Source organism: Exophiala oligosperma (assembly GCF_000835515.1).
Source record: "Exophiala oligosperma strain CBS 72588 unplaced genomic scaffold supercont1.6, whole genome shotgun sequence".
NCBI lineage: Eukaryota > Fungi > Ascomycota > Eurotiomycetes > Chaetothyriales > Herpotrichiellaceae > Exophiala > Exophiala oligosperma.
This window is the reverse complement of record NW_015622823.1, coordinates 92,788-118,850: the sequence shown is the minus strand read 5'-3', so window position 1 is coordinate 118,850 and position 26,063 is coordinate 92,788. Positions and strand designations below refer to the sequence as shown.

Here is a 26,063-nt window from a genome sequence, read left to right as displayed (position 1 = left end):
CGTACAGCGGTTTTTCCCACACTGATTCCTGATGTCGATTTGGGTGCACCAAGTCGCAAGGAACATCGACAACAACATCGGCCAGATACCTACTCAGAACTTCAAGACACCATGGCTGAACAACTCATTCAACGTGGTACTCTTGAGGGCCACAGCGGCTGGGTCACCTCCCTCGCAACCAGCTTGGAGAAGTCAGTATATTTCCTGCGATGTCGAAATTGGCGCAACACTTTTCGCTAACCGCTATCCTAGCCCTAACATGCTGCTGTCTGCCTCGAGAGACAAGTCACTCATCATCTGGAACTTGACCCGCGACGAATCTGCCTACGGTTACCCAAAGCGATCCCTCCACGGTCACTCCCACATCGTCTCTGACTGCGTCATCTCCTCGGATGGTGCCTACGCTCTTTCCTCCTCATGGGATAAGACTCTGCGACTGTGGGAGCTGTCTACTGGCAACACCACCCGCACCTTCGTCGGCCACACCAACGACGTTCTCTCAGTCTCCTTCTCCGCCGACAACAGACAGATCGTGTCTGGATCCCGAGACCGAACGATCAAGCTCTGGAACACTTTGGGCGATTGCAAATTCACCATCACCGACAAGGGCCACACCGACTGGGTTTCCTGCGTCCGCTTCTCGCCAAACCCGCAAAACCCCGTCATCGTGAGCGCTGGTTGGGACAAGCTCGTCAAGGTAAGAGTCGAACCCACACTTCTACAGCCCTTGCCCAAGATGCTACGCATATCAATATATTTGCTACTTCAGAGCCATTTGGCTATGAGAAAACTAATCACCAGCGGACTGAGGCAAACACGCTGTCAAATAATCGCAAAGCTATGGATTTTCGTGTGATTGCCACTTTGAAGCTAACAAGTTTGGCTTATAGGTTTGGGAACTCGCATCTTGCCGCATCCAGACCGACCACATCGGCCACACCGGCTACATCAACACCGTCACCATCTCCCCCGATGGATCCCTGTGCGCTTCTGGTGGCAAGGATGGTACCACCATGCTCTGGGACTTGAACGAGTCCAAGCACCTCTATTCTCTCCAGGCCGGCGATGAGATCCACGCTCTCGTCTTCTCCCCCAACCGATACTGGCTCTGTGCTGCCACCACCTCCTCCATCACCATCTTCGACCTTGAGAAGAAGAACAAGGTCGACGAACTCAAGCCCGACTACGTCGAGAAGGGCAAGAAGTCTCAAGAGCCATACTGCGTCAGCTTGGCGTGGTCCGCTGACGGCCAGACCTTGTTCTCCGGATATACCGACAACAAGATCCGTGCTTGGGGTGTCATGTCTCGCGCATAGATTTAGGTGACGACTTGCAAGGTGAGGGTTGAGTCTTGTTGACCTAAGCACTGGTGGTGTGTTGAAGAATGGGGGATGGGGGGCTGGCTATGGCGTGGAAACTCCGAGGACGAGATGAAAAAAGGCAAAAAGACAAAACGATAACTGGCAAAAGTTCAGGGTTGCGTTGAGGTGCCATCTTTGCAACCTTTTGTGTAACTAAAGCCGTTTGCATCATTCGACAAGGGCCGGAGCCGGCGTCAATTTTGTTGGCATGCTTATGCTCTGATGCTTAGAAAGATGGCACGTGAAATGATCAGATCAATGTTCAATCACATAACTCTTAAATGTAGAGAGCCCTTTGGTCATATGAAATCCGTACAACACATAAGTCCTTAACGTTCGGTGGGCGTCAGGCTTTTGTATATATTCTTAGGTGGTAGCATCCGTGACCATGTTCCTAGCTCGTATCCTTTCAGTGGGCTTGAGCTTGTCGGCGAAGTCTCCTCCCGAAGCTATAGATTCCTCCCACTCTTCCTCGTCCATGTTCATGATCATGCATATCTGACTGCAGCGGAGGAAGGCCTCTCGGAAACCGTACTTCTGACCCTTGACCACGACCTTGACAATCTCGTTGACGTCGTGTTCCAGCCTCGCGGCGCCGGACTCGTTGATGCGACCGTGGTACGTCCACAGCCTCTTCTCGATCATCTTGCTGAGGTACGTCACCACGATGGTGAGGAGCTGGTCGAACGTGCGTTCCGTCATGATCCGTCCGATGGGCCTCGTCAGGGCGTCCCACCCAAGTTGGAAGCGCATGCGGACCTCGTCCGTGAATGTGGCGTCCGACTCGCCGCCGCCGGCGTCGGCGTCCATTTCCTGCGCGAGTTCTTGCAGTTCCCTGGTCAGCTGGTAGTCAGTGTCGCGGAACGCGTCCAGCAGGATGGGCCGGAGGCGAGGTTTCATGACGTTGTGGAAGACGACGTTGACGCCGTCCGAGATCAACTCGTTGGTCTTTTCCGAGAAGCTCGTGGCCAGAGCCGACAGGGTAACGGCCACGGACTCGGCGTCGCCGGGTTCGGGAAATAAGTCCGCGAGGGCTCGATGGGGGGAGTCGACCGTAGGGTGGACGCGGACTCCGACGATCTGTTCCACATAGTCCTTTGCCACGTCCAGGTTGTTGATGAGGACTAGAAAGGAGACAATGGTCGCTTCCGGTGGCAATTGTCCTTGCGCCGCGGCCTTGGGGTAGCTCTCGTCGCGCATCTTGCGCTGCTCCATGCCGATGAAGTCGGATCCCAAAACGCGGCCAAGAGTGGGGATGACATTGGACACGACGCTTCTCTGAGACGTCGCCAACGATTGCTGGAGCACTTTGTTGGCGATGTACATTATATCTTCGATGGCCGAAGTGACGTGTGGAGGGTTCGAGTTCAGTGGTTTGTGTGGGTTCAGAGATAGACCTGCCGGCTGTTCGTCGAGTTGGAAGGCTTTCTCGACAGAGCGGCGGAAGAAGAACGTCGTCATCGTATTGAAAGGGGAGATCAGTCGGTCCTGCACCTTCTTCATCAAGCTGGAATTGAGGAGGAATGCTGGCATCTGTGCAACATCGGGCGTCGTGACGAGCTCAGAGCTTTTCTCGGAAATGAATTTAGTGTAGAGAGACCATTTACCCAGCATCAGGGTCATTTCGTTGAGGAGGGCATCGACCTGCTTCATGTCGACAGACTCATCTTCGCTTCCACGCCCGGGTGCGGGAGAGCCTGCCCGTGGCGTGCCGGTCGAGCCCCGGGGCGTGGACATGAAGCTTTGAACCAGGAACGTGAAGGCATACGATTTGATGTCGGTTATTTGACGGTCGATCCGTCTTTCGTCGGCCCATGTGTCCAAAATGATGCCGCCCTGTAGGTCAGCCTCGACTTGGAGTCGCTCAATGACCCGCATCATCTTTCCCTGGCCGTAGTGTCGCTCAACTAGGCCGCCGTGGCCATCGATAATCTGTGCAATGTGCTCGAAGAGCCGTGTGAGGGCGTTTGCATAGAAGTAACCATCTTTGCTTTGACTTCCTCCGGTGCCCGCGTTTAGGTTGGTTCGGGCCCGCGAGGCAACACCCTGGCAGACATAACGACCGTAAACGTCCAGACCGACATCTGATCGATTGATGAGGGGGAAAAGTTTGAAGAAGCGAGTGATTCTTGCACCGTCGTTGTCCTTGACAGCCTTTTCGAATTCCTTCAAGAACAGCATGCATAGAGATTCCGAAGCAGCCTCGAGTGTCACAGCCGGAGCGTCAGGTACCTCGGCGGTGGGAACAATCCTGGCAGCAAAAGGACCATTGAGCACGTCGCTTGGAATCTTGGATGCTCTGCTCAGATACCCAGCCGCCGTCTCCCAATCCTGTGCGGCGCCCATGGATCCCGAGACACCCAACACACATGCTTTCAATTCTCCCACCTGTTCGACAACAGTCAGGGTAGCCTTGACCCTCTCCTGTTCTAGGTCAAGCTGCTTGACAGAGTTCGAAATGCGCTTTGCATTTGAAGCCGCGTCCGCAAGAATCCCATTGCTGACTGCCCGGGCTTTGGAGGCTTGAGCCGTGGCATTTGCACGGAACAAGTCGAGCCGACCAAGTTCTCGCTGCAGGTCTTTTTGTGCAGTGACCAACGCATCAAGCTGGACTGTCACGCGTGCTTCCTTGCTGTGCAGGTGGGCGAGAACTTCCTTGATTTCCGAGACTGACTTTGCATTGTAGATGTCTGTCGTTTCTGTCGTCCCGGGTTCATGAGCGGCTACGTGGCCATTTGTGGTCATGGCTGTGGACGCACTTGATGCCTATCACAAGCCAGAATTCTTCTCACAGATCCCATGCGTTGTCAGGAGAGATATGTGAGGTACACGTTGCTAAACCTAATACGAGTCCGGGTCGTCATCTTCATCAGGGGCCGGAGACGTGTCGGACACTTGTTAACACGGCGAAGAAAAATAATAAATATTACTGATTCGACAAATCACGCTGCGGGGAAATTCCTGATTCAAGCGAAGATGAAAATGACGAGGGTTCGATTTCATGTGCCGTGAAGTGTCGCTTTTGTTCTTTTTCACATCTTCAATTGCTGTTCTGTCTACCTTACATACTGCTGGTGTATCTTCTTGCTGGCATCCTCACAGTGACACTCACCCAAGACCGAGACCCTCTCTCGAAATTCCCCGTCTCCTCCGTTACGTTCTTTCTGCAATCATCGGTCGCCGCAATCGAAACCGTACCTGGAAGCCGCTCCATGAGCGTCCCTTCAAAATGGGTAATGAGTCGTCTACTCCGGTAGACGAATCGACACGTCCAACCACACTCTATGCGCGAAACATTGAAGCCGTGGCCAGATATATCAAGGAGAGGAACGTCAAGAATATTGTGGTCATGACCGGAGCCGGCATAAGTACGAGCGCAGGCATACCTGACTTCCGTTCTCCTGATACGGGCCTCTACTCCAATCTCGCTCGTCTAAATCTGCCCTACGCTGAGGCTGTCTTTGACATCTCCTACTTCCGCACCAATCCATACCCATTCTATACTCTCGCGCATGAACTGTACCCTGGTAAATACCGGCCGACCATCACACACTCCTTCATCAGCCTGTTGCACAAGAAGGGAAAACTTCTCAAGCTATTCACACAAAACATAGATTGTCTGGAGCGGGAAGCTGGGGTTCCAGGAGACTTCATCGTGGAGGCTCATGGTTCCTTCGCCACGCAAAGGTGCATTGATTGTCGCACAGAATACCCAGATGACCTGATGAAAGAGATAATTGGTAAGAAGGAGGTTCCGCACTGTATCAACAAGTCCTGTGGTGGTCTCGTCAAGCCCGACATCGTTTTCTTTGGCGAGCAACTGCCCGAGGCCTTTTTCCGCAGCCGCAGTCTCCCAGCAAAGGCTGATCTGGCCATCATCATGGGCACAAGTCTGACGGTCCAGCCATTCGCCAGCCTACCTGCGTTTGTCAGTGAAAACACTCCTCGAGTTCTCATCAATCTGGAGAAAGTAGGTGGCCTTGGCTCGCGACCAGATGATGTGCTGATCCTCGGCGACTGCGATGCAGGGGTCAGAAGATTCGCAGATGCTCTTGGCTGGCGGGAGGAGCTTGAGGAACTGTGGGAGAGGACGAACCCATCGAAAGGCCGAGAGGTGCCACAGGAGCCACAGGAGCCAAAGAGCCGTCAAGAGATACTGGACGATGAAATCGAGAAGCTGACCAAGGACATTGATGCATCGCTAAAATTGACCGGTGAGGCCAACGACAGAATGAGATCTGATCTGGAGAAGAGCAACTTATCTAGCCATACGAGTACAACTCCGCCGCCGTCAACAAGCGAAGGCGAAGGCCGCCTGGCCGAGTCGAGCTCGTCCAACGAAGAGCCCAATCTTCGCCACGTATTTCCACACCTGCATCAGGGAAAGGCAAAGCCATCTCTGTGACGGAGTGGCGAGTTCCCTCCATCTCAACAAAGTATGTCTGGGATGAGCACATGCCGTGTCGCAACTTGAGAATTTTTTCCTGCGCTCTGGAACATGCATGATAAGTACATATACGAGTCCGGAGTATATCTCCTTGGATGGATATCTTCGGCGCATGTGTCAATATGTTCGCACGGAGCAATTTCCAGGAGTTGTCAAAGAGTTCAGCGATGTCCGTAGCGTCTGGAGTTCGGAGAACACGTAGGGATCAACTCATCCAGGCAGTACTCCGTAGATATACGGACAACCCGTGTTCATACACACCACACCGATGCAGTTTTCAAAACCTATTGTCAAATTGACTCTACGACAATCCCAGCTAGCTCCGTTGTGACAGTGTTCTCGCCTAGTCCTTTTTCTCGGACACTCAACGGGGCAGATGTTCGGCTGAATTGAGAGTGTGAGCCCCCAGCGAGTCAGGCGAGTTCTGTGGAGTTCTAGGGGACATCCAGAGAGGAATCTACCTAGGTTAACAAACGCACTGCCCGGTCCCCGGTACTTCTGAATTGGCGCATGTGGAGAGGGAATTGATATCCCCCTCAATCTTGCTATTCTTTAACCCACTTTCACAGCAATGGGCACATCATCCACCATTGTTTGAACACAAGAAATCATATGCCCGGATGGGTTCAGCCAGTCAAAAGCCTGGTTAAATTCATTCCCATATCCGAGCGATCTCATGTCATAATGCCGTCTCTCGTCCCGCTGTGGCCTTGTGACTGACGGTGCTTGGGAGCAAGATCTCTCTCTCCCTCTCTCTCCCTCTCTCTTGTCCAGGATTTTCCGTATTTTTAACCGAACACGAGCCTCTTCCTTGCTCTTTTTCGAATGTTACAGTATCCAGTGCCACTGTAAACACACACCGCCATCATGCATCATTAGTCGCCGCCGCCCTTCTCCCTCCTCGCGCATATAGACGGGCGCCCGAGTGCTGCTCCTCCTTCCTCGACACACTTCACATTGCTCCCTGGGGATTATGTCTACAACGAGAAGGATATGCACGAGGCGAAAGCCGTGAAGAGTCGGTCGGATGAGAGTGCGGGCGGTGCAGCGTCGCGCCCTGCATCGAAAGCCTTTCAATTTGTGACCGCGCTTCCTTCTTCTGAAGCCGAGCGCAGCCAGAACAAAATCCTCGTCCGCTCCAACGCCTCCAACTTCCACTGGCGCCGAGTGAAGAAAGACAAGAGATCTGAATCTCTCTCACCCGGCCGACCAGCTGCTACCAGACGGCGCTCGACGAGCAGCATATCGAAGAGCAGAAGCCGTGCGCTTGCACCAGCAACACCCAACAAGAATGACTCTACCTCGCCGGAAAGCGACACATCTCCGCCCAAGACGGAGGACGAGCGCAGTGAGCAAGCTTTCACAGACTCACCAGCTCACAGCGACGTTGTGATACTTCCGGACTCGGCACTATCAACGCTGCTGCCATCGACACATCATGATCCGTTTGGAACGTATCCTTCTGATCTGCCGACGGAGTTCGTCAGCCGTGTTCTTGACCAGGGTGAATAGTCCTATATACCGTGTACTGAACAGCTGTTAATGCATTCTAGTCAAAAACTTCCTGGGTCTGATGTTTCCGCCAGGAGGCGGTCAGACCATCCACCCTCTCGCCACGACATGGCTTCAGATGACTTTCCGCGATCGAGGGCTATTCCATGCGTCTCTCTTTTGCCAGCTAACTCGGAATCGAATCTTCTACCCGTCCCCGGTCTTTCTGGAGTCACGCGAGACGATGCAGTGTTACACCGAAACCATACGGGGCGTCCACCAGAAATTCAAGGACAACTCAATGAGCTGTGAAGATGAAAATATCCTATCAGTCTACTCTCTCACATATCATGGCGACCTCAGACCCCACCAACCTGCGATTGCCCCCTCGCAAGGTCCTCTCACTACTTTGCAACTCCTTCACGTTTATGGTGGGCGGCTGGAAACGGTCCAGGTACACCTTCAAGGTCTGGCTAAAATGTTGACTTTACGCGGCGGACTGAGCAAGATTAAGTTACCTGGTTTGGCTCAAGCCATCTCCTTGTGAGTGCCGTCAACTCTATCCCTTTCCGCGTGTGGCTTTCTGACTGTTGATAGCGGAGATATCGTACTGGCTTGCCAGACCCTTTCCCCTCCCATGTTGCCTTACGTGATGATGCATGACGATGTGGTTAGCCTTCTGAATTCAGCGTCACGAAAGACTCACCCCCTGGTTGGCCTAGGAAAGGGCTTTCGTGTGCTGCCCGAAATGCTTGGGCACGCACATGAGGATGTCTCCAAACTTTTGGTCGTCCTGAAGTGGATGATACAATACACCTTTGCGGTGGACGACCATGTTCAAGAACGTCCTGAGAGTCAAATCCAACGTGCACTGATGGACCAAAGAAATTTCGTTCAACATAATCTCATGCAGCTCATGCCTGATGCCCTCGCACTGGGTGAGGAACATCCGATGTGTCGTCTAACGCGTCTGGGTACTGTTGTCTATAGCTTCCTTGTGGTGTTTCCGTTGCCAGCCATTGCAGCTCCGTTCGGTCGGCTGTCTTCAGACATCATCAAACAGTTATCTTTGCCCGATGTGCAGGATTGCTGGAACGAAGCGGCAGATTTGATGCTGTGGGTTACTGTCATGGGAGCCATCGCTAGTATTGGTACTCCCGATCGCCCGTGGTATCTGACGACGCTCGATCGATTGAGCAGAGAACTAGATATCAATTCTTGGCACAGTATGAGGGAAAAGCTCAAGCTTTTCTTGTGGTTTGAATATACGAACGACTCGGATGGGATGAAGCTGTGGAGAGATATCGAGGAATCGAGTGTTTCCAGAGTGTCCCAAGGAACTGCGGAGATGGATTTTATCAAAGACTGAATCATTGATCTTGCCCTGGACCGAATGTGGTACACGCCATCTTTTGGTGTGATCGATGACAAGAGGCACTCTGAGGGATCTAGCTGCTCGTGCTTTGGGACTTTGAGAAGTACTATTGCACCGGAAGGGCCCCTCAGACTGGAACGTCGATTTATTCGATCGGAGAGTCTGCGACATCAAATACAGCAATGCCACCAAGGAAAGCAGACAGCGCCAGTGAGCCAGTCGCGGAGATGCTCATCCAAGACCCTTCGAGACCTCAGCCAGCATGCCTCAGTCATGAAAGCAAGGGATATCTAACCCGCATTTGCTCTACCCAAAAGAGGCTTGGGACAAAGAACAAGGCATTTTCGACATCTCTTGAAAAGTATATCCTGTAAACAGCGTGCTTATGTTTACAAAGAAGAGAGATGAGGCATGACAAGGCTCAGTAACTATTGTCAGTAAGCTTTGGCGTGTTGACCGATCATGCATGGCCCCCAAATCTACCTTATAAAACGGGTCCAAATAGATTAAAGTGTTTACCAATCATGACCTCAAGCTATTTAAGATATTGTAGGCGTTGCCTGGAGTATTGGCCCCAGATCAGATCCCCATAAAATGAGAACGCCATGTTGATTTGTCATTCGACTTCGTGGTCTCCTTCTATGATGACGATGACTCTATAACTCTTCAACCAATTTGAATTTTACCTCTTGTCCCGCGCGAGTACTTATTGACACTTCAACCTTGGTACTCCGAATCTGATTTCATTGTTCAATACTCCGTATTTACTTACATTTCACACCTTAATTTCCTCACAACAATTCCGTGGTTCGATATGCCTACCGCAACTGCCAAAGTGTCTGGCAAAGTCATTGCCTCCGCCGACACTTACGAGACGGTAGAGGGCAATGTCTACTTCCCACCGAGTGCCATTGACAAGTCGCTCTTCACTAACTCGGATACTCAATCTTTCTGCCCCTGGAAGGGAACCGCCAGCTACTATGATCTGACCGTGAATGGCAAAACGTTGAAGGATGCTGCGTGGTTTTATCCAACTCCCAAGGACAAGGCGAAGAATATCAAAGATCATGTCGCTTTTTGTGAGTTCCTGTCATGTTCCTCTGCTCATAAATATCCTGATGGGGTGTGCTAGATAAAAGCAAAGTTGATGTCTCGGTTGCCTGAGTGGTCCAGATGACATGCGAACACGTTTCTCGAGGAAGTCATCGTCAGTCAAATATGATCGTCAATATTCGAACATTGATAAAATGTCATGATCCTTGTTGATTCCGCTTGGCAAGAATACGAAATACTACAAATGTCTATATCTACGTCCCGGACAAACTATTTGAAGCGAAGGTGTTGTCGTGCTGATCACTGATTATCTCGATCTACGCACTCTACTGTACCGACAACGGAGGTCTCCTCATGGGGCTCAGTATCTGTACAGTGTATGGCTTCCCGAATGAGCACCAACTTTGCCTCTGCCTCTGGTTTCTGAATTGAGAAGTGGTCATTCGCTCACGACCTATCCCAGTCCCATAGCGTTTGAAAGACTCGCGTGTGATATGACAATATTTGAGCTCTTTCGATCCATTTCACTATGGGCTCCATTTGCACAGCATTATGGTACGTTGCTAAAGCCGGTTTGGAGCTGAGCAGCCAGCTCTCGAGTGGCTCTAGCACTGCGCAACACTGACGTGAAATTGATGGTGCTTCGGAAGGAGATGTATCATTCTCTCGGGTCAGCACTGTTGCAGATGAGCGAGAACCCATGTGCCAGCCGCCTCCTTTGCCTCGCTTCGTCGTGTATGATCTGCATGCATTACCAAACCCAACCAATGTGCAACGATGCCCTTGGTGATGGGACTATTTGTCCCTGACAAATGGCATACCTCGGTCCAACTGGACATGCCTTTTCAGCGTGAGTCGAAAACTACTCCATTGCCATCCAGACTATCGCAACTTGAGACCATCTGATTGTGAAGATTGTTCTTTTGCTAGGACGATATCTGCTGCAAATCATCTTAGTAACGGAGAATGGCCGACTGTTATACTTAGCAACTCCTTCCCACAACAGCTAGGCTGTGAGCTAGAAGCACTTACAGCAGGTGATCTCCAGCCCGCATGCTCATGCTTTCAGGCCCCCAGACTTGTTTATCTGCCTCAGGCTAACCAACGCTCGCTATGTGGAGTTATAGGGCATTTACCGAGACTTCTAAGTATCATGTTCTGGCTAAGCTTCTGACAAGCGTTGCCACCGATGCGACGGAACCCAATATTGGGTGCAATCATATCTCAACCCGAACAACACAATGGGTCGGATGGAGCCTCTGCACATGGGAAGATAACCTCGATACTTGGTTTCTCTACTCGTACTCCATACTGACTGCCATTGTTTAGTTCGGCTCGATAGCCTTCTTGTCACGCCTGATGATGCCTCCTAGAGTCTGCAGCCTCCTGGGGGCCGAATTACATCATCCCAAATTGTACTCTTGTTGGTTCCTAGCTCACTCTGAACGGGGACCACTCACAGTTGTTTCAACCCTGGTCGAACCGAAAAGAAATCGCATCTCTAGAACACCGTGTACAACGATACTATGTTCTCAAGTGCGTCCGAATAAGGCGTCCACCGAAACACCCACTTGTGCAGCTCCAGGCATGGCGCATTCCGTGGATTTAATCTCTCTAATGATATATGTTGAACACCAATTCCCAGGCCCATCCCTACACAAATCTTGTGACCAGGCCAGATCTCCTGCATGTCGAATGTTTCCAAATGTCTTCTCAAATCTCGCCTTATGAGAAGGTGCACACAGGTCTATGGACGGACTGGACTCACGGGCGCGCCCAAGGGTTGACACTCACCGTGACAACGTCTCAAGGAGCATACCTGATTGCCTTCCTTGCCATCTTCGTCCGGCTAGCTGGGAGTCACTTATGGGACTTACTATGCTACGCATGGTTTCATGCGCGACAGACGACAGGCCCACGCGATGGACTCTATCATCAACAACAGGCGCTCCTTCGCAACAATCTCTCTGACAATCGAGCTATTTGGCAGTTCTCCGCTGCTGGCTATGCATGGCGTAACAAGGTCCCAGGATCGATTCGAAGAACAATACCCTTTCTATCCACGGCGCTCATTTACTTCCTTTCCTTCTCCGCAGCGGGCATCTTCTCCTCAAATGTCGCCAGTGTTCAGTCCACCGTTCTCATCAGTGGCCCGGTGTGTGGAGAGCTCCCTGACGTCCAGGTATTCAACGTGAGCGGTATGATCAAGCAGGCTTTTGTCTCTACATGGCGATTGAGTGCCTGGAAGAATGCCCAGATCTCTTCAAGCAGTTGTCATGCATACAACACCACCGGACCGCAACAATATTTCCAGGACTGCAAGGCCTGGGGCCGCCAATTCGTTCCGTGGAATGTGACTGCTGGTCTTGAATGCCCTTTCGCGAACGAAATGTGCCGAGATGGACTTACGGTTCAAGTCGAGACACCATTCATCGATTCCCACTTGCATTTGGGCATCAACGCGCCAGCAAAAGATCGGATACAAATGCGCAATGTTAGTCAAGTATCAAAATCGCTTGAGTTTTGACTGACAAATTCCACAGGTCATGCGATGCACCCCGGTGACCATCGACGGGTTCAAGTCCGACATGTTGACTTGGAACGAAACCACCTTGAGTAATGAGTACTACGAACCGGAAACAGCCCCTGTCCAGGGGTATTTGGGGTATTCATATGGTGAAGAAACGACACTAGGTTCGAACTATACCTTTATATACTACAACACAAGCTTTGGTGCTGCACTTGGAAACCTGCAAGCTCCATCCTACATGATGGACGTTGAGTTCGCCGACGCCACTGATATCAATCCCGGAACATTTGATCCCATTCCGCAACTCAATCGAACAGATGCGGATGTCGCTTTATGGTTTATTATGCAAGATCAGCTGGCTTTCGTGACCCGTGTTGACGATCCCATCTTCCAAGCGGATGTCTCAGTGGTCGAAGAGGTCATCACGAGTGATGGAGATCTCATAAACATGACGTACTGGACACCCTCAGAACCACTCACCGTCCTCGGTTGTGCGCAACAGTGGCAGTGGTGCAATGGTGAACATCACTGCACTCCATTGGCGGGAATAGTAGATCAAGACATTAGCAGTCTCAATTACAGTGCCCGACAACAGTCTCTGTTCGACCGAATTCAGTACACCGTCCAAGGTGCAAACATGAATCTCATGACTGTTGGGCTCGGGAACGATGCTCTCCTTGCGTCGACGGCTTCCGGATGGGGCATGGCAGGTTCGTCGTTGCCCAACGATCAATGGATGCGGGAAGTCGACCATTGGTACAGCATGTTCTGGAACAGTGTGCAGCAATTCACCGCACAGTATTCCGTCGGAGATGGGGTTGCGGACCAGGATAAATACCGAGTACCACCAAGCGAGGAGGACAAGTGGATGTGCGGTGCTCAGATGGTACAAAGAAGTGACTATTCGTCCTTCAACATGCTCGGCGGCCTGCTGATACTTGTTCTCGGCGCATTCTTCGTTCTCTTGAATACAGCCTTGGACCCGATGATCCAGTGGTTCCGCCGCAGACGAGCACGCAAAGCCGGTGTGCCCTGGCTATCGGTCTGGCGCAGACATCACCTGCTTCAAATCGAAAGCGCTGCTTTCTCGGAAGCAGGCCTGGGTACGTGGTCGCATGATTCACTTGTACCCACGTCAACAGACGCAGGTTCCTTCAGTTCGCCACTCGCGCAACAACAATATATGAAGCTTGATGCAAGCAGTTCACAAAATTCCGGTTCTGTGTATCAGGACAAAATTGATGCCAAGGGAGCAGGAGAAGAGACTATCTCTTTACCTTCGCCTACTTCTCCGACTGCCACTTTGCGACAAGACAGCATACAACATACACGGCAGAGATTAAAGCTGGAGGATTGGGTTAAGCGTTGGAATTTTCGCAAAGGTTGAGCTCGCTCTTGCAAGCAGATGAGGATCGTAGGAGTCTTGGGAACAATAAAGTCGATATTGCATGATGTGATGATGACAGTTCATTCGACGTGGCCTACTCTAGCCATATCAATCATTGCTGGATGGGACAATGAGGAAAGTGGATGATAGGGAGTCAGGTCTGTAATGGATGATGAAATAATAGAAGCCCGCAATACATACAGCAACAGGGAATTTCTGGGAGGCTGTTGTTGAGTTTCATCGTATTCGTATCGTAGATAAGATAAAGGAGGACGGGATCATGTGACCTTTGAGTACTTTGTATTAGTTCGGAAGATACGGAGTATGAAAGCGCTACAGAATGACGTGGAAGGTGGTAAGACAAACATCTGGCCAGAGTCGAATCATGAAGCCCTGTGAATATTATCTGCGGTGGAAGACAGCGATAACTGATCCTGACCACCTGTAATCTTTCCCAGTGGAAATGATCTTCCACTCGGTTCCAGAACTTCATGTCAAATTCTCGGCATAACATGACTTCATATCTCGATCTCCAATTCTATTGATCAACATCGTTCTGGACATTTTGATACAGGCCACCAAGATTTTCGCCGACGGCGAATCGAGCCTTTTTACATGATGGTTTTGCATCACCGTGTCTGTCCAAGAAGAACGTCTCGGATTCAACAAAACCACGACAGACACGAAAAATGGACCCACGAGCTCGAGTTGCTCACGCGTGTGACAGGTGCCGTCGAATGCGGACAAAATGTTCGGGGGGATTGAGATGCACCAAGTGCGAGATGGATGGAGTGGAATGCGTGTACAGCGACAGGAAAAGAGAAAAGGCCAGAAAAGAACTCATTGAGAGCAAAAGTAGCGTGCTTGACTTGCAAGCAAAGAACGACCGACTTGCGAATTTGTTGGCGGACCTCATCGCCGAATCCAACATCGATTCAGATGCCCGGACACAGGCTGTACAATTCATGGAGGTACCGTAGTCCCGATCATTTGGTCTCTATTCCTTTATGGCGAAGATTGACAGACTTTTTTGTAGGACCTAGAGCATGAAGATATGCTGCAGAATGTCACGTCAAACCCGGGGTCAGCACGCTTGCCTCGAGATACAACCGGGCAAAATACTCCCACGATGGGCGACAAAGATCCCGAACACTTTCCAGACCAGCCAGAGTATAACGAACCTTCGAGATGGCGGTCACCTTCGGAGTTCAACCTGGTCGGTCCATCGCGGCTCTCCCACTTATCTCGACTGATCTTGACCGACAACGAATCGTCTCCGCATTCCCAGCGGCCATCGGCATGGACGCAAACCACCAACAATGATAATCTTGTACAACACTTGATAGCCCTCTACTTTTGCTGGGAATACCCCGTTTTTGCCAGCTTGTCTCGAGAACATTTCCTCCTCGATTTTCACACCGGCAACCAGAGATTCTGTTCTCCTTTACTCGTCAACGCAATTCTTGCCCTGGGCGCTCGATATAGTGATCTTCCAGAGGCGCGCAAATATGAAGACAACCCGTCTTCGGCCGGCGACCACTTCTACGAAGAGGCACAACGGCTGTTGGGCTATGAAGATGTCCCGTCACTCACCAAAGTCCAAGCACTTGGCCTGATGTCGCTGAGGCAGGCGAGCTGCGGGAACGACATGAGCGGGTGGCACCTCTCTCGGTACGCAATGAGAACGGCCCTCGATCTCGGTTTGCACATGGCAGACTCGCAGGACCGACGCGCGGACCGGTTGTTGTATTCCAATCCAGAACGTCAAGTTAGTGCCGCCACATTCTGGGGATGTTATACTTTGGAACAGTACGTATGAAGACAACTTCCTCTCGCGTCGCTTTGCTGATCTGTAACTTTTACACAGGGCATGGTCACTTTGTGTGGGACGACAATCTCAAGTCACTCCTGAAGAGGTGGCGGTTCAAAAGCCCATCAAGATCGACGAGATCGAACACGAGCCCTGGAGACCATATTCAGATCAAGGGGTCGACCCGGATCCTACCCTTCACCAACCAAGTAATATGAGGTCCGTGTACAAGATATTCGCGGAGCTTGCACAGCTCGTGCACAAGACGAACTTGTGTTTGCAGTCCGAAGACACGCGAGACATTACGTCCTCGGTGCGCGCCCTTTATACTGAATACCTCCAGTTCTACAGTTCACTTCCAGACGCGCTCCGGCTCGGCAGAAACTCGACACCACCTGTATTGTTCGCACAGTGAGTATCTGCCTATACTATGTTCTTGTTGACTACAATAACTGTGACACCGTGGAACTAATACCTGTTCTTCATCTAGCATATTCTATCATTTCGCTGTTTTACTCCTCTTCAGACCGTTCTACAATACAGGCATCTTCGACACCGTCCCGGCCACACGACTGATTTGCATAGAAGCAACCGAGAACATTTTGTCTCTCCTCAAGGCTTATCAGAGTTTGTACTCTCTACGTCGAACTCCCGCATTCATGCCGTACATTGTCATGTCTGCTGAACTCGCACGCATGGCGGACCACAAAACACGAACAACAGTGGAGGGTCGCGATCGCGAAGTTTACAGGACACCCAGCATCCGGTACCTGAGGGAACTGGCCCTGTCACACCCCTTCGCCGTACGGGCAATGTTGATTTGCAAGTTTTTTGTGGACGGGTGGAAGATCGACTTGGCCCCCGAAGACGACTGTGAGGTCCCCTTTGGCCTGGCCAAGAACGAGGACGGCATGACCTTGTCCCATGCCGTCACCTTTTTCCGACCGGACGAAGACCTGGAACGGCACCACACTGGACATGCGAGCTCGTCGCCGCTCAGCCACAGGCCGACGTCGAGACTACGGTTTGTGCCGTTTCCGCAACAGGGCGCGCATCTGGGCAGTATGGCACTTCTCTGACCTTCTTTCCTGAGTACCTCCAGGTAGCTTTTGAGCTGGTCTTGGCTTCTAATGAATTGTGTGCAAAACAGATCTCATACTTGATCATGGTGGTCAGTCGACTTAGGATTTGTTTGTGATATCAGTACAAAGAAAAAGAGTGTCACGAGAGTGTATCGCACAAAAAGGTACTGAAAATAGGTACATGTAGGTAAATTAATTTCTCAATCAAAAGTTGCTCAATCTCAAGTCTCGGTTTTGAGTTCCGACAGACTGTCCATGCAGCGTAACCTGTTTCGAGCCCTGACGGTTTGAATCTCGACATCAAATATAAGATGAAAAGTACGAAGGATGACCCTGACTGGGATGTTTCAAGATAGACAGCTACCATTCGACATTCCTCGCCCGTACATACGAGTCCCAGCAACAACAAAACAAGACAAGGTCCAATCTCCAAGACGCTGCCGTCTCAAAAGGTGAACTGCATCAGTCCCGGGTTCAACACCAACGGCAAGAGAAAATGAAACGCCACGACCAGCGCCAGCGGCCAGACGGCGGTGAAGCCGGTGATCAACCAGTCGTGAGGGACGACATATCCGAGAGGGCCGACGCCGGCGAGGACGACCATGGCGGTGACCGCGACGACGCAAAAGGAAAAGGTGAATTTGAACCGGCGGAGGATGACGGGGACCTCGTCGAAGAAGGAAGTGCGCGTCGCCTCTTTGGCCGTGGCGCCCCACGTCATGTCGATCGACAACATGTGCGACGCGATGGCCTGGGAGACGTGCAGAGAGATGCCGCCGAGGAAGATGGTCAGGAGGGGTAACCATTTGAGGTTCTCAAAGAGGCAGCCGAGGAGGGAACGACCAGAGACGCGCTGCATAAGATCACGATTAGTTAAAACTTTGCCAGAAGTTTCTTTCTTTATTGATATTTTACTTTTCGTTTCAAAAAAAAGGGATTTCTCTCTTCTCCCGCAAGGGAAAGTCCAGAGGTCAGGGAGGAATTGGTCGAGTAGATTGACTCACATAGCGTAATACTGCTAGGGACACAGTACCGAGAGCCTGAAAGACAATGACAATCGAAAAGTAAATCTTGAACGAGTCGACGTAGTAATGGTCGAGGTAGCCGTTGAACCAGCCGATGAGGAAGTAATTCATGACCGTGAGGATCCTGTGGGCAAGAGAGGAATGAGCCGACTGTCAGCCTCGCTCGTTCTACGAGGCAGTAAAATGGAACATGTATTGATCTGTCCGAACATGGGAGTCTGGACAGTGCCATGTGCCGTAGAGATACAACCCCCCAAAAAACTTACCAAGCAGAAGCAATGGCATAGTACGTGCCAATATAAGACATGATTGTGATCTTTGCCATTAATGACATGTTTGAGAGTCTTGTAAGCCCCGATACACCAAGAAGAAGTCAGTATGATGATCATCTCGGGAAGAGGTGTTGGGTGTGGGTGGTCGTCCCAAACAGTAGATGCATCGTACCAGACGGGATTTTCGAAATAAAGAAGGACTTACAAGAACCTGCGGAACAGTGGTGTGATGGGTCCCTTTGTGGCCCAATATCGTAATGGATTGAAAATGAGTTCAGAGCAGCCTGGTTGCAAAATCAAAGATCGACATCAGCGTTTGTTTCCTTTTTGCTTCCCGTGGGTATGAAAGACGGAGATGGCTCATGACGTACCGTACGCGTACTTTTCCCATCTTGCCAACTCGTCGTAAACCGTCAACGAGACACCTTCTTGGAATCCCTCGGGTCCAAAGTAAGTGCTGAAACGTAAATCGTAACCCTTGGATTGCAACCGGAGCGCCATGTCGAAATCTTCCGACACGGTAGTCTCGGCCCAGTATTTTTCGACGGCCAACCCGTTTTTGGCGCTGTCTTCGTCGTCGTTGTCGTCCATATAGGCAATGTCCTGCAGCGCCGACCATCTCAAGATGGCATTGTGGCCGACAAAGGGAGCAATGTCCCCGTTGGCCACCGCGAATTGAATCGCCGTGTAGACTAGGTTGGTGAAGAACGTGATGCCGTTTTCGAAGAAGCTGGAAGTGACGTTCATGACGCCCGAACTATATTGAACGATGGCCACCTGTGGAGAGGCTTCCATCTCGCTCACCATGTCGAGGAAGCAGTCGGCTGGCACCCGGGTGTCGGAGTCGATGATCAGAATGTAATCGCCAATGCGCACGTCGCCGTCGGCCCACGTCCGACCTTGATCCTCCTTCAAGACCTGGCCGAGCATGTCTCGGTAGGCATTGTCTTCATCTTGCTGTGACCATGTTTCGTGGCGAGAAACTCTGGCTAGACCGTCCTCAATACGAGCAGAGATGTTCATGGCATAATTCATGTTGGACGCCTTTTTGAACTTTCCAGGTCTGATGAAAGCCTTTTCTCCGTCTTGGACATTTGGGCTTGGGTTGTGCTTGGGACGAGCAACCCAGCCAATGTTGTGTTCCTCGTAGTACTCTCGACGTTCCTTTACCTGATCGACGGAGAGAAGTTGCATTCCGTCGTCATTGACAAAGATGTTGACGCTTCCCCCTTGCATTTCATACGTGGAGATTGCTTCACGAATCGACACCATTGTCGGGTCAATGACGCCCCAGAGCCTGTTTCGGTAATTAACTTTTGCTCGTAGAGGAGATGTGAGAGGAAACCTCACCCTTCTTTGTATACGGGACATTGGACGGTTACATGAGGCAGAGTGTCTGTCTCAAGTCTCCTTGAACGGACACCAGAAAATGAGCGGGAGTTGGAGTCCATTTGATTGACCGGTCCAACGACTTGTGAGATTCCATTGACCAATGTCTGGAAGAAGAACCAGCCGAGCCAAATCTGGGGAAAGATGACAATGGCCAGGATAAGTCGAAGGTAGCTATGGTCGGTTTTGACCTCAATCGCCACTTTCCGCCAACCCAGACCGATGGTGAGAACAACCAAGATGGCCACGAAGGACATGAGGATCGATTGATACAGCAGTGTTTTTCGGGGCTTGTCGTCATACCGGCGTCCCTCTTCCTCGGAGCCAGTGTCCACTTTCTCTACGAGGTTGATAGAAGGTGTCTTGCTGGGCGGTGCACCTCTGACAACAATGTTCTCGTCTTTCCAGAGCAGGGAAACAAGGTGTTGCTCGATCTGCTCTGCTCGGCTGATGATCTGCTCGGGATCGTTATGCCACACGACCAAAAGGCCCAGATCTCGAATGAATGCCGCAAAGTGATGCTTCTTACAGTCCGACAGGTAAGTGATGTCAGGAAGCACCTGGATCCGCAGGCTATCAAGGTACGGAACATAGGGAAGTTGCGAAGTTTGTAAGAAGGATTGAATGACGTCCGTATTCACGGTCATGGCAACCTATTGCAATTAGCATCAGATATCACCAAGAAGCGAGTGGACAAACCTTGACATTCAGCCGACCAATTTGCTCGAATAGGCCATGCTGAGTGAACAGCAACTTGGTTGGCTGACAAATGAAGTCATTTTTGGCTCTTTTCAGAACCACACCTTCCTCGAAGTCACTGTTTGACCAGAGCTTTTCCATCTGTCGTTGACGAAGAAACTTGACCATAATGTCGCATTTGAAGGCGCCAGCAGTGCCCAACGGTGCCATCGAGTCAGCCTCGGAGGCCACAGACATCTGTGAAGGCGATCGAGGGAAACAAGGTGGCTCCAAAGCAGACTGCGAGCTGTCCGTAGAGTATGCCGATGTGGGAGTTCGTGGTATCCGATCCATCTCCATGATGAAAGGAATTCGTTGGTTGACTGGCTACACCAAAGACTCGCGGACCGGAGGTGGTTTTTCGCACAAGGATGAAAATGATAGAGTGAACCACGGAACAAGCGATAGAGTTTAGCAGCAATAGAGAGGATTCAGAGGTGAAAGGAACTAGGAGAGAACCACTGCTATGCAATCACAGAGCCGCGGTGTAAGAAATCTCTCTACTCTACCGATCACTTCAGGGGTTTGTTCAGAGCATTGCACTTTTGAGCTTCGACTCATGGAGTGGAACCTTCGGCCCATCTGGGTCCATGCTCTTTTTTCCTTCCTGTGCGATAAGTAGTATGGTTGGGAAAGGAGTCAACGTCGCCTCGAAACCGTTGTTCCATGGCCGAGCCTCGACCGAGATAAGTCACCACAAGCAGAAATTCGTAACGTAGTTGTGGAATCTTGATTATCCGGAAACTTAGACATTGGATCAAAAAAAAGTCGTGGTATCATCTGATAGGCTCATGTTTCCAGCATATTGAGCCAAATTTTGGCTGGTATATGTAGGAAGAGGAAGATTAGATAGCTTATTTGGATCATAAATTGAGACATTCAAGATTTGGAAAGTGTGTATCAGACGAGATGGCTCTTCCTGGCCGATTGAACAAGGCCCATTGGGTAACCCAAGGCAGAGTAGTGCGAATGGAAGAGATATTTCGTCGCGGGCACACGAATCGACGGTATTGATGCCGCCAGAGTTGTCCGGTGTCTTTTTTTTCTCTACCGGTTTTCCCAAAAGACATTATGTGGTATTCCTCGTTCGTAGTCGGGGCTGATCGAGCGAGAACGATTTGAGGCAAGATTGTGAAGAACAAGCAGCATTGTACCAGGTATGGCATATTCGCTTGGCAGGAGGCCGAGGATTTGTGCCTTCGACCAAAATTCTGGGAAGCTTGGTCAGGTTTTCTCCAATGTAGGCGAGTGTCAACTCTTGTGAAGAGTGCCATGTCTTATATTTTAAGAACACTGGTTTCTGGCCTCGGCATCATATGCTGGGGAGAGTTGCTAATTTTGGGACAAAGAAAAATCCAGTGCCAGGGGCTTGATGTTGCTACCCGAACCGTGAGATGCTCGTGTATGATAGGCCAAGGTGTTGAAGCGTAGTCAAGATGGAGAGATTCGTTTCCGTTTGAAAGTGGCTCGACAGTTGCTAATCATGCGTTAGCGTGACGGAACTATATCTTGAGTCTCAGCTGAAGCTTCACAAGGGTCCGAAGGAGTAGGAAAGCCATGTTTAGTCTGGAAGCTTCACAACCAACTTCATCTTCTGTAATCATTCGTACCGATCCTGAGCCTTTCCTGTTGATATGGCATCCTCATTGTGGGAGAAAGATGTGGCCATCGGACATCTGGAGCGATCAACACCAGCAAGTCCGCCCCAAAAGGGTCATGGCCCATCTTTGTATAGTTCAGATGCTGCATCTCCTCATCCTTCCCCTGCTCCAAAGTACTTCCGGTCACGACGTAAGGCCAAGGGCGAAATCGACAAGCCATGGCTCGACAAGAAAGACTCTCGACAAAAATGGTTGACTATTTTTCCATTGATGGGCCTCGTCATTGGATTCGTGCTGTCAGGCTACCTCGTATATGATGGCCTTGCATCCGTCGAGACACCAGTATACTGCACGGTATATGAAGACGATTTTGCTAATGGATTTGACGAAAAAATTTGGACCAAAGAGGTGGAGGTTGGCGGCTTTGGTAATGGTCAATTCGATGAAACAACAAGCACCGACGAGAATGTCTTCGTCAAAGAGGGTATTCTGACCATCAAACCTACCTTGCAAGATGCTCTCTTGATTGAGACGAACAACGTGATCAATCTGACGGCGGATGGGCTCTGCACTGGTGACGACTGGAAAAGTTGCGTGGTGAGCACCAACACCACCAACGGAACCATTGTCAATCCTGTAAAGAGCGCTCGCATCAACACGAGAAAAGGAGCGTCAATCCAATATGGTCGGGTCGAGGTGGTGGCAAAGATGCCAGAAGGTGACTGGCTTTGGCCAGCTATATGGATGTTGCCTGTGAGGAATACATACGGTCCTTGGCCAATGAGCGGAGAGGTGTGTACTGCACTTTATGATGGCCGAACAGATGCTCACAGACTCAGATCGATATTGCCGAGTCTCGAGGGAACAACTGGTCCTACCCAATGGGAGGAAACAATATCGTCAGTTCAACCCTTCATTGGGGACCTGATATTGTCAATGATGCGTGGTGGAGAACAAATTCTCGACAGAATGCGTTGCATACTACCTATTCTGACGGGTTTCGTAAGAATACATGAACTAGAGTGACCGAAATGTTGTTGACAGGATTTCCAGATACCTATGGCCTTGAATGGACACCAGATCATTTGTATACATACATTGACACTCGCCTGATGCAGGTGTTGTACACCAAGTTCAAGAAACCTTTTTGGCAGCGTGGCAACTTTCCACTTTCGGGTAATAATGGCACATCTTTCGTCGATCCGTGGTCTCAGACGGGGAGTTCTGACACTCCTTTCGACGAGGCATTCTTCTTGATAATGAATGTGGCTGTCGGCGGCACCAACGGATGGTTCCAAGATGGCAAGGGCGGCAAGCCGTGGGTGGATCAATCACCAACGGCGAAGAAAGACTGTAAGTTCACATTCCAGTTGTTCCACCAGCGAAGCTAACAGATCTGTCCAAGTCTGGGAAGCGAAAGAACGTTAGTTTCCGGTAGCTCCTAAAATCACCACCAGTACTGACAAGCTCTGCAGAATGGTATCCAACATGGCAAAAGAATAATGAAATGCAGATCAAGAGCGTCAAGATGTGGCAGAGAAAGGGCTATGGGGCATGCAGATAGCCGTGTATCTTTCCAGTCAAGAAGACTGATTTGGACGAGGAACCGCCAGTCAAAAAGCATGACTGAGGCAGATGTACTGTATCTTGAGCACGAAGGCGATATCCGAAATTGTGGGTGTACGAAGTAGTTCCAGCTCTTCAAAGAAACCGGAGAATTCTAGGATCTAGCTCGTTCACCACCTGGCAAAAGCAACATGTCTCGAAAAGGGAGGGTGCAGGATCGTTCGGTATAGGTAATCATATCACGCCGCAGAGCAATCGTGTACGCGTACGAGTTCACAGCAGCTGCAGTGAAAGTGGCTGTCGAGGGCTGGAGCCAGAGGAGTGAACAGGGTTGAGGTAAGATTGCACCTTGACAAGCCATTGCCAAAGGAGTCATGATCATTGAAGTGTAAAAGGTAGTGAGGAATGAATGAATGAATGAATGAATGTCATGTGGTCATGACCGCAGGTGCGAAATGCCAAAATCAAAGCTAGACTGCATTTAGTAATATCGCACTCTCGTCGGCGCAGATTCGGGTGAGTTCAATTACCATTACTACTTACCGTACAGACGTTGAGTACCAATTATAAAATGCTGGAGATGTCCGCAACGAACGCTCCAGACTATCTTTTGTTTCTCCCAACTATTCCTTTCTGACAATTGATATAAGAAGCTTGATTGGCGGGCGGAGCCGGCCGTGTTTTTCGATAAGCTCATCCCCATATCAACTTGCCTCCTCGATCGTGTCCATGACCTCTACAAGTCTCAGTATCGACCTTAGCTACTCCATAACGACTGCTGTAGAACGTGGCCATTATTCATAATGCCTGCAGTGTCCGTGCCGAACGGCAACGCCGCCGCCTCAGATGAAACTGTGGATCTGCCCTTGTTCGATATTTCCCAAGAAACTCCGGAACTTGGTAAAGCCATCGTAGAAGCGGCAGCAAAATGGGGCTTCCTTTGGATTGCAGGATCCCCAAAGCCAGAAGATGGTACCGCGACGACAACGACCAGAACGTACGACTTGGACGAGCCGACGGTCGATCACCTTTTCGACGTCTCCCGCCGCTTCTTCAAAGAAGCACCCCCCGAAGAGAAGCAAGCGTGTGCCATCAAACACAATCGCGGCTATGTCGGAATGCATGTCGAGAACCTCGATCCTAGTAAGCATGCCCGAGGCGATTTCAAGCAAGCATTCAACCTTCAGGGACCAGATCTCGCGACTGGCGAATGGAATCAACCAATTCCGGACACCTTCCAGAAAGAAGATGCCGCGCTTCGTGACTTTCATACCAGATGTCGAAATATGGCGACCCGGCTTCTCAGGCTCATAGCTATGGGCTTGGAAATTCCCGACGCCGACTGGATTGCGCGAACGCATGACAATGCACCAAACACCTCCCGATTACTGTACTACCCTGCACTCCCACCCAACTCTGACTACAACCCGCAGGCCGATATTGGGGCCGGTGCACATTCCGACTACGGGAGCATCACGCTTCTGTTTACAAGGCCCGGTCAGCCTGGGCTTGAGCTGCTGAAGCCGAATGGAGATTGGGCAGCTGTGCCTGTATTTCCACCCAACTATCATTCTGCGACGTTTCCTCCAGTCGTCGTCAATATTGGCGACTTGTTGAGTTACTGGACCAATGGCCTGTTGAAGTCAACCATTCATCGGGTTGTCTTGTCATCACCTACTAAGGAGACGAATGGCGTCAATGGATCCACCACAAACGGGCACGGGAGTAACGGCGCTGGAACAGATCGCTATTCGATTGCCATATTCGTCCAGCCTCACGAAGACACGAAGCTCACGCCCATGCCTTCGCCACTGGTTGCTGATCGGGCTGAGAGCTTCCGTAAAGAGGTGATTGGACATGGTGGTGGAGTTGTCAATGCTGATGGAATGAAGACGCTAACTTCAGGCGACTATTTGAGTGCCAGATTAAAAGCGACTTATGGAAACGTGTACCAGAGGGAAGAAAAGTAACCACTGTGAACATTTTCACTATTGTCGCTCTTATCGGTTTCACTAATCTTGTATTTATAAGTTGGAACCCTTGGGTTGTCACTGGGCGGGGCTGGTCAGATGGCTGAGGAAAGATACGCCGCACAGCTACATGCCAAAAGAATCATGCGTTCTGGGGAGCCTTCGCTAGAAGCCTTTGTAATGGTGGCAAGATATGCGTTGAAGAATACATTATGGTTATGTCAAGTATTTGTCAGGAGCTGGTGGAGGAATAGTTTCGTCACTTATCTTGCCAAAGGTCAACTCTTTTCGATCTGACGTTGACATTGCATATGATTTAGTTCTTGTATAAAATATACGTGATGCTTTGCTACCTGCCAAGTGCTCCCAAATCACTGATCCACTGGCATCATGATGCCTGATGACGACGACCATCTTCCCTGTCTATGTCTATTTCTCTAGGTGTCTGTCCGGTGCCTACAACTTTGCCTTCAAGATTCGGATAAGAAACATTTCACAGCATTGATTGTCTTGACGTGGTCCTCGAACAGATGCCAATGTGCGACATTGTCAATGACGACCAAGTCACACGAGGAAATCCGAGAAGCGTACTTCTTGCAGAGTGCTGGAGGCGAGACCTTGTCCTCTGGACCTGTTAGGATGAGCGTCCGGCATTTGATCTTGGACACGTCGATCCCGTCGCCTTTGGACGAGTCGGCAAGGGCATTACAAGCTTTGGCGTACCCTTCGGGGTCTTGAGAGAGGAGAGACAACTTTGCGCCAATGAAAGCAAGCGGGTTGTGTTCCTGTGTATAGGCAGATGTACCTCCGCGAGCCACGGCTTCCGCGACCGCATTCATGCCTTGGCTCCGAACTGTTGCAGCTCTTTGATAGGTTGCGGTCGCACCTCCTGCTGGTAGAGGAGAAGGGGGAGGGCCCATGAGCACCAATTCATCCACCATTTCTGGGTTTTGAACTGCCAGCTTC

The 26,063-nt window shown here is 50.6% G+C and overlaps 10 protein-coding genes across 15 annotated transcripts; 8 read left to right on the top strand and 2 right to left on the bottom strand.

Annotated features, from left to right (window-relative positions):
* The first annotated feature begins 49 nt into the window (after positions 1 to 49).
* On the top strand, positions 50 to 1,677 carry PV06_06518 (guanine nucleotide-binding protein subunit beta-like protein). Its single transcript, XM_016407647.1, has 3 exons — positions 50 to 191; positions 253 to 697; positions 891 to 1,677. Exons 1-3 carry the CDS (start codon positions 112 to 114, stop codon positions 1,314 to 1,316), a joined length of 951 nt encoding a protein of 316 aa, XP_016261127.1. The 5' UTR covers positions 50 to 111; the 3' UTR covers positions 1,317 to 1,677.
* PV06_06517 (uncharacterized protein) lies at positions 1,651 to 4,229 on the bottom strand. The gene has a single exon (XM_016407646.1). It carries the CDS (start codon positions 4,104 to 4,106, stop codon positions 1,728 to 1,730), a length of 2,379 nt encoding a protein of 792 aa, XP_016261126.1. The 5' UTR covers positions 4,107 to 4,229; the 3' UTR covers positions 1,651 to 1,727.
* A 165-nt stretch (positions 4,230 to 4,394) lies between these two features.
* Positions 4,395 to 6,212, top strand: PV06_06516 (uncharacterized protein). Its single transcript, XM_016407645.1, has one exon. It carries the CDS (start codon positions 4,591 to 4,593, stop codon positions 5,764 to 5,766), a length of 1,176 nt encoding a protein of 391 aa, XP_016261125.1. The 5' UTR covers positions 4,395 to 4,590; the 3' UTR covers positions 5,767 to 6,212.
* Positions 6,213 to 6,374: 162 nt separating this feature from the next.
* Positions 6,375 to 9,279, top strand: PV06_06515 (uncharacterized protein). Its single transcript, XM_016407644.1, has 3 exons — positions 6,375 to 7,312; positions 7,362 to 7,842; positions 7,897 to 9,279. The coding sequence occupies exons 1-3, from the start codon at positions 6,802 to 6,804 to the stop codon at positions 8,666 to 8,668; spliced, it is 1,764 nt and encodes a 587-aa protein (XP_016261124.1). The 5' UTR covers positions 6,375 to 6,801; the 3' UTR covers positions 8,669 to 9,279.
* Positions 9,280 to 9,322: 43 nt separating this feature from the next.
* Positions 9,323 to 10,300, top strand: PV06_06514 (uncharacterized protein). Its single transcript, XM_016407643.1, has 2 exons — positions 9,323 to 9,753; positions 9,807 to 10,300. The coding sequence occupies exons 1-2, from the start codon at positions 9,489 to 9,491 to the stop codon at positions 9,836 to 9,838; spliced, it is 297 nt and encodes a 98-aa protein (XP_016261123.1). The 5' UTR covers positions 9,323 to 9,488; the 3' UTR covers positions 9,839 to 10,300.
* Positions 10,301 to 11,432: 1,132 nt separating this feature from the next.
* Positions 11,433 to 13,692, top strand: PV06_06513 (uncharacterized protein; the record flags this gene model as incomplete). Its single annotated transcript, XM_016407642.1, has 2 exons — positions 11,433 to 12,221; positions 12,271 to 13,692. The coding sequence occupies 2 exons, from the start codon at positions 11,433 to 11,435 to the stop codon at positions 13,642 to 13,644; spliced, it is 2,163 nt and encodes a 720-aa protein (XP_016261122.1). The 3' UTR covers positions 13,645 to 13,692.
* A 336-nt stretch (positions 13,693 to 14,028) lies between these two features.
* PV06_06512 lies at positions 14,029 to 17,587 on the top strand. 4 transcript variants are annotated; one of them, XM_016407638.1, is made up of 5 exons: positions 14,029 to 14,615; positions 14,681 to 15,453; positions 15,512 to 15,865; positions 15,945 to 16,516; positions 16,605 to 17,587. In XM_016407638.1, the coding sequence occupies exons 1-5, from the start codon at positions 14,334 to 14,336 to the stop codon at positions 16,637 to 16,639; spliced, it is 2,016 nt and encodes a 671-aa protein (XP_016261118.1). In that variant the 5' UTR covers positions 14,029 to 14,333; the 3' UTR covers positions 16,640 to 17,587. The 4 variants fall into 4 exon arrangements, with proteins under 4 accessions (XP_016261118.1, XP_016261119.1, XP_016261121.1 ...); XM_016407639.1 differs by having other exon boundaries at positions 15,945 to 17,587; XM_016407641.1 differs by having other exon boundaries at positions 15,512 to 17,587.
* Positions 16,725 to 22,194, bottom strand: PV06_06511. Of its 3 annotated transcripts, XM_016407635.1 has the most exons (8): positions 22,068 to 22,194; positions 19,922 to 21,983; positions 19,184 to 19,875; positions 18,205 to 19,130; positions 18,039 to 18,117; positions 17,828 to 17,905; positions 17,541 to 17,685; positions 16,725 to 17,389 (listed from the first exon to the last, which is right to left on the bottom strand). In XM_016407635.1, the coding sequence occupies exons 2-8, from the start codon at positions 20,258 to 20,260 to the stop codon at positions 16,982 to 16,984; spliced, it is 2,667 nt and encodes an 888-aa protein (XP_016261115.1). In that variant the 5' UTR covers positions 20,261 to 21,983; positions 22,068 to 22,194; the 3' UTR covers positions 16,725 to 16,981. The 3 variants fall into 3 exon arrangements, with proteins under 3 accessions (XP_016261115.1, XP_016261116.1, XP_016261117.1); XM_016407636.1 differs by lacking the exon at positions 22,068 to 22,194 and having other exon boundaries at positions 19,922 to 22,035; XM_016407637.1 differs by lacking the exon at positions 16,725 to 17,389 and having other exon boundaries at positions 17,441 to 17,685.
* Positions 21,595 to 23,125, top strand: PV06_06510 (uncharacterized protein; the record flags this gene model as incomplete). Its single annotated transcript, XM_016407634.1, has 5 exons — positions 21,595 to 22,353; positions 22,401 to 22,563; positions 22,615 to 22,914; positions 22,967 to 22,984; positions 23,037 to 23,125. 5 exons carry the CDS (start codon positions 21,595 to 21,597, stop codon positions 23,123 to 23,125), a joined length of 1,329 nt encoding a protein of 442 aa, XP_016261114.1.
* Positions 23,126 to 23,689: 564 nt separating this feature from the next.
* Positions 23,690 to 25,454, top strand: PV06_06509 (uncharacterized protein). Its single transcript, XM_016407633.1, has one exon. It carries the CDS (start codon positions 23,931 to 23,933, stop codon positions 25,095 to 25,097), a length of 1,167 nt encoding a protein of 388 aa, XP_016261113.1. The 5' UTR covers positions 23,690 to 23,930; the 3' UTR covers positions 25,098 to 25,454.
* The last annotated feature ends 609 nt before the right edge of the window (positions 25,455 to 26,063 follow it).

Excerpts from the sequence above, each read along its gene's own strand:
- PV06_06518 (XM_016407647.1), top strand. The coding sequence starts at position 112 with ATGGCTGAACAACTCATTCAACGTGGTACTCTTGAGGGCCACAGCGGC. Across the intron at positions 192-252 it reads CTCGCAACCAGCTTGGAGAA|CCCTAACATGCTGCTGTCTG; the intron begins GTCAGTATATTT and ends CCGCTATCCTAG. Across the intron at positions 698-890 it reads GTTGGGACAAGCTCGTCAAG|GTTTGGGAACTCGCATCTTG; the intron begins GTAAGAGTCGAA and ends TTTGGCTTATAG.
- PV06_06517 (XM_016407646.1), bottom strand. The coding sequence starts at position 4,106 with ATGACCACAAATGGCCACGTAGCCGCTCATGAACCCGGGACGACAGAA.
- PV06_06516 (XM_016407645.1), top strand. The coding sequence starts at position 4,591 with ATGGGTAATGAGTCGTCTACTCCGGTAGACGAATCGACACGTCCAACC.
- PV06_06515 (XM_016407644.1), top strand. The coding sequence starts at position 6,802 with ATGCACGAGGCGAAAGCCGTGAAGAGTCGGTCGGATGAGAGTGCGGGC. Across the intron at positions 7,313-7,361 it reads CAGCCGTGTTCTTGACCAGG|TCAAAAACTTCCTGGGTCTG; the intron begins GTGAATAGTCCT and ends AATGCATTCTAG. Across the intron at positions 7,843-7,896 it reads TTGGCTCAAGCCATCTCCTT|CGGAGATATCGTACTGGCTT; the intron begins GTGAGTGCCGTC and ends GACTGTTGATAG.
- PV06_06514 (XM_016407643.1), top strand. The coding sequence starts at position 9,489 with ATGCCTACCGCAACTGCCAAAGTGTCTGGCAAAGTCATTGCCTCCGCC. Across the intron at positions 9,754-9,806 it reads CAAAGATCATGTCGCTTTTT|ATAAAAGCAAAGTTGATGTC; the intron begins GTGAGTTCCTGT and ends GGGGTGTGCTAG.
- PV06_06512 (XM_016407638.1), top strand. The coding sequence starts at position 14,334 with ATGGACCCACGAGCTCGAGTTGCTCACGCGTGTGACAGGTGCCGTCGA. Across the intron at positions 14,616-14,680 it reads AGGCTGTACAATTCATGGAG|GACCTAGAGCATGAAGATAT; the intron begins GTACCGTAGTCC and ends ACTTTTTTGTAG. Across the intron at positions 15,454-15,511 it reads GGATGTTATACTTTGGAACA|GGCATGGTCACTTTGTGTGG; the intron begins GTACGTATGAAG and ends ACTTTTACACAG.
- PV06_06511 (XM_016407635.1), bottom strand. The coding sequence starts at position 20,260 with ATGGAGATGGATCGGATACCACGAACTCCCACATCGGCATACTCTACG. Across the intron at positions 19,876-19,921 it reads TTGGTCGGCTGAATGTCAAG|GTTGCCATGACCGTGAATAC; the intron begins GTTTGTCCACTC and ends TAATTGCAATAG. Across the intron at positions 17,686-17,827 it reads TATGCCATTGCTTCTGCTTG|GATCCTCACGGTCATGAATT; the intron begins GTAAGTTTTTTG and ends TCTTGCCCACAG.
- PV06_06509 (XM_016407633.1), top strand. The coding sequence starts at position 23,931 with ATGCCTGCAGTGTCCGTGCCGAACGGCAACGCCGCCGCCTCAGATGAA.